At 46.7% G+C, this 8,081-nt stretch overlaps 1 protein-coding gene across 1 annotated transcript; it reads right to left on the bottom strand.

Annotated features, from left to right (window-relative positions):
- Positions 1 to 4,356: 4,356 nt before the first annotated feature.
- Positions 4,357 to 6,817, bottom strand: LOC123041732 (cyclin-P4-1). Its single transcript, XM_044464300.1, has 2 exons — positions 6,342 to 6,817; positions 4,357 to 4,946 (listed from the first exon to the last, which is right to left on the bottom strand). Exons 1-2 carry the CDS (start codon positions 6,695 to 6,697, stop codon positions 4,643 to 4,645), a joined length of 660 nt encoding a protein of 219 aa, XP_044320235.1. The 5' UTR covers positions 6,698 to 6,817; the 3' UTR covers positions 4,357 to 4,642.
- Between the last annotated feature and the right edge of the window lie 1,264 nt (positions 6,818 to 8,081).

Below are 8,081 nucleotides of genomic sequence, written 5' to 3' on the forward strand. Positions count from 1 at the left end.
AGCTGCTTACATATTGGGCATGAAGATCTATAGAGATACATCAAGACACCTGATAAGACTTTCACAGAGCACATACCTTGATAAGATTTTGAAGGAGTTCAAAATGGATCAGTCAAAGAAGGATTTCTTTCCTGTATTGTAAGGTGTGAAGTTGAGTAAGACTCAAAGCTCGACAATGGCATAACAAAGAGAACGGATGAAGGTCGTCCCCTATGCCTCAGTCATAGGCTCTATAATGTATGTCATGCTGTGTACCATACCTGATGTGTGCCCCACCATGAGTCTGGCAAGGGGGTACAAGAGTGATCCAGGAGTGGATCACTAGACAGCGGTCAAGATTATCCTTAGGTACCTAAATAGGACAAAGGAAATGTTTCTCGGTTATGGAGGTGATAAAGAGTTCGTCGTAAAGGGTTACGTCGATGCAAGCTTTGAAACTCATCCAGATGACTCTGAATCACAAACCAGACACGCATAGTGGAGCAATCATTTGGAATAGCTCCAACTGGAGCATGGTAGTAGCATCTATAGTATGACATAGAGATTTGCAAAGTACACACAGATCTAAATGTAGTACACCTGTTGAGTAAAACCTCTCTAAGAAGCAAAACATGATCAAACCCCATAACTCATTGGCTGTTAATCCCATGGCGATGTGAACTAGATTACTGACTCTAGTGCAAGTGGGAGATTGTTGGAAATATGCCCTAGAGGCAATAATAAATGGGTAATTATCATATTTCCTTGTTCATGATAAACATTTATTATTCATGCTAGAATTGTATTGACTGGAAACTTAAATACATCTGTGAATACATAAACAAATACTATGTCCCTAGTGAGCCTCTACTATACTAGCGCGTTGATCAAAGATGGTTAAGGTTTCCTAACCATAGACATGAGTTGTCATTTGATAACGGGATCACATCATTAGGAGAATGATGTGATGGACAAGATCCTACCGTAAGCTTAGCATTTTCTCATATCAGTTTATTGCTATAGTTTTCTTCATGTCAAGTATCTATACCTAAGACCATGAGATTGTGCAACTCCCTGACACCGGAGGAATACTTATTGTGCATCCAAACGTCACTTAGTAACTGGGTGATCCTAAAGGTGCTCTAGAGGTATCTCCGAAGGTGTTTGTTTAGTTGGCACGGATCGAGACTAGAATTTGTCACTCTCTGTAATACAACATCGTAAAGAGCTTGCAAGCAATGTGCCTAATGAGTTATTCATGAGATCTTGTATTATGGAATGAGTAAAGAGATTTGCCGGTAACGAGATTGAACTAGGTATGGAGATACTGACGATCGAATCTCGGGCAAGTAACATATCACCGGATAAAGGGAATTGCATACGGGATTAACTGAATCCTTGATCATGGTTCAACCGATAAAAGTTCTTTGCGAAATACATAGGAACCAATATGGGCATCCAGGTCCCGCTATTGGTTATTGACCAGAGAGAGGTCTCGGTCATGACTACATGATCCCCGAACCCGGAGGGTCGCATGCTTAATGTTTGTTGACGCTAGAGTAGTATTGGGATATTTGATGATTGGTAACTGAATATTGTTCGGAGTCCCGGATGAGATTCCCTACGTCATGAGGAGTCTCGGAATGGTTGAGAGGTAAAGATTTATATATGGGAAGTCATATTTTGGGTTCCAGAAAAAGGTGCAATTTTGTCGGTATTGTATCGGGAAGCTCTTCCAAAAGGTTCTGGAGGATTTCGTAGGGGTCCGGAAGTCCACAAGTGGGTCCACCATGTCCCAAGGGCTGGCATGGGCTGAGGGGAGGCGCCTTGGCCTTTTCAGGCCAGGCGCACCAAGTCCTCAAAAGCCCATACGACTAGGGAAGGGGAAAAAGGGGGAGTCCTAGTAGGAATAATAGGATTGGACTTAGAGTCCAAGTCCTCTCCCCTTGGCGCCGACTCCTATTAGGAGTAGGGCTAGACTCCCAGCCCTCCCACGCATATAAATATAGGGTAGGGGCGCAGCAAGGCACCCCAAGATATTGGCCTTGGTTGCTGCCCCGTCTCTCCCTCCCGGCATAGTTCTCGTCGCGGTTTTTCGCTTAGCGAAGCCCTGTCGGTATTCCGACTCCACCATAACCATCACCACCACGTTGTCATGCTGGTTGTGATCCCCATCTACTTCTCTGCCTTCTCTTGCTGGATCAAGAAGGAGGGAACGTCATCGAGCCGCACATGTGCTAAACTCGGAGGTGCTATCCGTTTGGCACTAGATCGGTTGGATCGTGATCGAATCGCGAAGAGTACGGCTACATCAACCGCGTAATATACGCTCCCGCTTTCGGTCTACGAGGGTACATAGACACACTCTCCCCTCTCGTTTCTATGCTTCTCCTAGATAGATCTTGGGTGTTCGTAGGATTTTTTTTGATTTTCATGCTTCGTTTCCCATCAGGCGCCACCTCCTACTAGGGCCAAGTGGCCCAATATGCTTTCCACCTCTTGGCCTTTTTAGGCCCGTTGATATTTAAATAAATAAAAAAGGCTCCTAATCATATTTAGAGCCTTTTAATATGAATTTCACATCACAGGAAACTATTTTCACATATATAATATAATTTATCAATTATACCCAGTAAACCCCGAAAGCCTTCTGGCGACCTTGAGACACTCACGGTTCCTCTCGAAACTATTTCAAATATTAATGAAACTATTCATAAATATTTTCTCTCCTGTCCTACCAACACTCAACAGATCATGATTATCTTAAGTTTGTGACCATGTAGGATCAGTAAAACATAGACATGAACAAAACCCCTTTCATTCAATGATCGATGGCGGAACCGTGGACGTCCATATCGATCCCTATGAGTACACGGATGACATTCGACTAAACCTTTTGTTATCATGTGCTATTCCTTGCTTCGCGATACTTTACAAAACCCGAGATGATATATACCGGTATCCTCCCGAGTCATACGCATGCTCATCATACCGGTCTCCTCGGTACCTGTTTTGTTCTTCTTTCTCATTGACATGTTCCGGCATCCCCATGAGACCCTCCATGATGTCGGGAAGGGGAGTCTGTTGGGCTATGTCCCTCCACATGGAGGTCTGTTGGCAGCCCAACATTAGCCCATAAGTCCAACATGCCACCCGTTGATCTTTGTTGCATCCAACGGTTGTGAGTGCTTCCTGGTGAGGGGAGTAGAGAAGAAAACCCTAGCACTCCACCCCTACTGTGTGGTGGCTGCCATTTTTCGTGAGAGTGAGAGAACACACAAAAAACACACAACCGATGAGAGAGAGGAAGAAGAAGAAGTGGAGGTTCTGTCCAGATTTGTTGCATCTGATTAGATAGTGTTCAAGCTGGTGATTGGAGGCTCAAACGTGTTTGGATTGACCCCAAACTTGATGAGCTATTTCCTTACTTTGAGTACTCCGATCTGGTTAGCTGGTTTGAGTATTGGGTCAGTGGAGCATTAGATTTGAGAGTAGTTTTGTCAGCTCGGACTACTACAGTTTCAGAACGAGTAGTTTTGGGAGACAAACAGTTTGGGTAGGAAAACGGTGTCCGGTTGAGCTAAAATTTTGAGGGGATCTCAAGAACTTGTGTGTCTATTTGTCTGCCAAATTTGGTGTTGTTTCGTTCGGAGGTTAAGATCAGATTGTAAAACAGTGAAGGAGACAGAAGGTGTGTAAACTTTGTTTTGCTGAAATCTTACCTCTTATGGTTGTTGTTGCTCTCGCCGGTTGGCAATATGGTGACCATGTTGTAAATCTCTCTGGAGGTTCTAAAGAAGACTTTGTACTCACTATTCTCATAAGTGAAGTTTGTGGACTGGTCGGTCCACAGCCGTGGTTGTTTACTCCTCAAGTTGAAGAGTTTTTTCCCTGTTAAATCTTGTGTCATATGTGCATGTTGTTTGTGCTATTTCGCTCCTTGTTGGTTGAAGCTGTTCTCAAAGTTCACTACACGTGAAGCAGGTTGTTTAGTGTGCATATTTGTTGTGTCGATGAATTTGTGCAGCGCATTGTTGCTGTTCAGCTCCAACATACGGTCCGGCTGACCAACCTGATTAAATCAAGATAATTCATTAATTAAGGGCAAAACATCAAATTACCCTTTTAACTTTTTTGCGGGAGGGGGCGAGGGGCTAAAACCATAAACATTTGAGCAGAATTGGTGGGAGCTGCTCAAATTTGAGCACAATGAGTGTTTTGAGGTGTAACTTCTCAAAATTTTGAGGAAAATGGTTAGTCATGGTCTGAGTCTAACTCCTTAAAACAGAAATTTTGAAGGAGGTAAAGCTTTCTGAGGGAAGAGCTAGAAATTCTTCTAATTCGAAGGAGTTAAAGCTTTTTGAGGAAAGAGTTAGAGATTCTAAGTGCCATCCCATGTACTAGTAGCAACGAGAAGAAAATGATCCAACAATATACATGTCACTTGTGGACTAGAGCACATGACGCACCTTGTATTCAACTCCCTCACAGTCGGTCTGCACTCTTGCAGTGTCCACCTTTGTCACCTAAACAAGCTATATACGAGAGGAACCAAACAGCAGCACATCACACCGAGGAAGCTCGCGTACTCTGCTCGCATGAGCAACATGCCCCTGTACATGTACGCACCCACAGTGTACCGTATATATACGCCTCTAACCACCTACGCAGCCAGCTGCTGCTGCTGAGTACTGCTGCTATTGCTGGTGGTGGCGCCAGTGCCATCGTCTTCAGAGAGGCAGCAATGCATTGCGCTGCCTGGAGCGGCGGCGTTAGGGGGAAGAAGGGGCTCCGGCTCCAGCTCCAGACAGAGCATCTCGGACTGGAGGATGTCGCAGTAGTGGCCGAACGTCTCCGGCGACACGTTGAGCTCGAAGCCGACCCCGAAGAGGAAGTCCACCTCGAGGTAGTTCATCTCCGGCAGGCTGATCCCGCCCACCTTGGCGAAGTAGGCGTTGTTGTAACATCTGCGAGACCAGCGAGGCAACATATGTTATGCATCACGATTCAGTTCATGTGTTATTCATAGCACTCAGGTCAAGTCTTGTTATTTTGCCTCGCTTAAGAGGCACACACCAAATCAGTTATTCAGAATAAAAACTGTCAAATCTTTAGAATGTCAAATTGTCCAAACTAAGAATAACCATAGTGATTGTGTCAAGGAAGAAATATGCAACCAATCATCAATTGGGTAATGATTCCAGGAAAAGGACAGATAGGGCTGGATGCTGCTGGCAGGAGGGAGTTGCAACAGGTAGTGTGCATCCATCAGCAAGGGCCAAGTTGCCACCGTCCTATCATATGGCAAGTACTTGACAGTGAATTAAATTCCAAAAAGAGAGAAAAGGTTGCTGAAAGGGAGGGGGGCCTCTATCTTAAATCTTGGCTTGGGTCCCCCCCCAAGGTGCAAATGTGGTTGGAACATGGATGGAAGGAGCAGCATTGCAGCAGGGCCACCATTGCCTCTTTGTTTGCAGGTATAATTTTGCCCACACCACATACATCACCTCATGAGCAGATAATACTCTACCCTGCTTGGTGTTTGGTGTGCTGGCATGGGCAGATGACATAAGGAATTCTTCAAATGCAAATCGTTAGTATTAGCGTTTTCTTTTGATAGTGGGTGCAGCCTTCAATTGCCTGTACTTGTTAGGACTTAGGGAAGGGGTTGTTGGGTTCTGCTTCTTAAAGAATGTTCTCCGCCAATGCAACCTACGTGATCTGGATTCCAGAATTAGATGCCGATCTTATCCCATCACACCCTTCTATGAACAACTCAACAAATTGGCTGCAGTGGCTCTATAGAACATGCAACACTGACACGATCGGTAGTTAGTTTAGCACGAACTTGAACGGCAGAGAAGCAGACTAATCAGCCACTTTGCAATCCCAAAGTTATGTTGACGCGCTAGATTAATTAAGGTCCCAGCTATTAACTGGTTGACAGTGATCTTTTATCGAGCTCGCAAAGAAGCAACAGATAAGAGTTTGCGAGTGCGATAATGCTTGGCCTACAAAATCAAGCGGATAAAGCTGCCCAGCTTGAGCACAAAAGAACAAAATTTATATGAGAATCAAGCTATCTCTGCACTACATCTTGATTCAAGGGAATAAGAACAGTGCCCACACACCAATCGAGTCTTCCTAAAACTATTTTTGTCATCCTAAATACTAGTAGTAGCCTGGTCTAGAGAATTCCACCTGTTTCTGATCCAATTCTCTGCTGTAAGGTGGGCATTAGCAGACCGAGGACCAACTGGCCTCAACAACACATCACTTTCGAAACAAACTAGGTAGGAACTCGATCATACAAGCGCCAATCATACTCGTGATCAGGGGGTGAGATTAAGGCGAGAACTCACATGTCATCCATGAACTTGACGGCGGAGAGCACGGTGGTGATGAGGAGGCGGTGCACGCTGTAGGAGTCCACGGCGAGGGCGCGGCGGCGGCGCAGGAGGCGGTCGAGGTAGATGTAACCCACCACAAAACACGCGGGGCTGCAGCCCGCGAACCGCGCGATGCGCTCCATGTACGCGCGCACCGAGATGTCGGGCTTCGTCATCGCCCGGAACGCCGAAGCTGACGCCGGCTCCAGCGCTCCCGGCCCCGCCGCCGCGTCGTTGCGCTCCGTTACGCGCTCCAGGAGCGTGGAGAGGACGTCCACCACCCGCGGCATGTCCGTTGCCGGTAGATCCTCCTCCTCAGCACTGCCCATGCTGGCTTCTCGAATCTCGATCGCCGGCTCCCTTGGATGCTGTGCGCCTGTGTGTGTGTGTGTGTGTGTGTGTGTGTACGCGTGAGTTTTCGCGGCTGGACTTCATGGAGAGTTGAAGATTTCGTTATATAGGATGTTGGGGAGGAAGGTAGAGAAACGTCGTACCATGACGTTGAGAAAATCCTCATACAAATTAATCAAAGAAAAACACGAGAAAATAAACCGAGTAGGTTAACAATAACCATGAGGGCACTATTGGACGTCTCACCGCCAAAAAAAGCACATGAGAGGCCGGGCCACCATAAGATGCAACCAAGGCCGCTCATGACGAGCAAACATGCGCCAGTTGAAAGAAACCATTGGACTTTGTCGCACCAACACCATCAAACTGTTGTCGAAGAATACCCTCTGCCCTCTCGCTCCGCATCGAGGACCATCAATCTATCAACATAGAAATGACAAAGAGAGAACTATGTCACATGTAAAGGAAAGGCGCAAGCGAGACCACTAGCCACGAAACCAAGGCGTTGTTGCTTAGAGCTCCCAACGACCCCAAACACGCTACTGCGACCGAAAGATACCCACACTAACCAACGACTCCCCCAAAAGGGTCAAGATGCAAAGGCCGTCTCCCAGAACGAACAAGGGATTTCACCCTGAGCGTTGGCAAAAGGGGGAGGCCAGGCGTCCCCCAAGAGCAACGCGACACTTGCAAGCATCATCGTCGTTAGCCCAAGGCTCAAAGCTCTCGCTCGGCCCCTCCTGCACACCTCGCCAAGGGTATTCAAGCTACCAGGCCCACCAGGACGATACACCCACTACGACGACTGAGGACTCCAAATCTGGATCTGGTCTTAGCCGCTAGCAAGGGCAACAACATAGCCAGGATCACCCACCGCAGCCCTCTCGCCATCCACTCGGCCTATGGAGCAACCAATACCACTACCATGGAGCTCGCCGGAGAGCCCAGTGGTACGTCTCAAATGTATTTACTTTTCTGAACTCTTTGATATTCGTTTTGTCCACTAACTTGAATAGCTAGAATAAAAACTTAGAAGACTTACGTTGTTTTCAGCAGATTTTCCTTGCTACTTTTTATGCAGAAAAGGTCCCAATTTTTTTTGGAAAGTATTGGAAGAAATAAGCCATGGAACGGCAAGAGCTGGCCAGGGGTGGCCCACAGCCACCATGCCGCATGGGCAAGGGCAGACCACATCGGGCCCATAGGCACTGCCTCTCATGTCTATTTCGCCCATATAACCCCCCTAACCTAAAACCTCGACACAAATTTTTGGTCATTTTTCTTCGAGGCGGAGCCACCCCCTTCCGTGACTTCTTCTTGAAGGGCTTTTTGGAGGCTGATCTAGCCTCGGGGAGGGGGGAG

The sequence above is a fragment of the Triticum aestivum genome, chromosome 2B (assembly GCF_018294505.1).
Source record: "Triticum aestivum cultivar Chinese Spring chromosome 2B, IWGSC CS RefSeq v2.1, whole genome shotgun sequence".
Lineage (NCBI taxonomy): Eukaryota > Viridiplantae > Streptophyta > Magnoliopsida > Poales > Poaceae > Triticum > Triticum aestivum.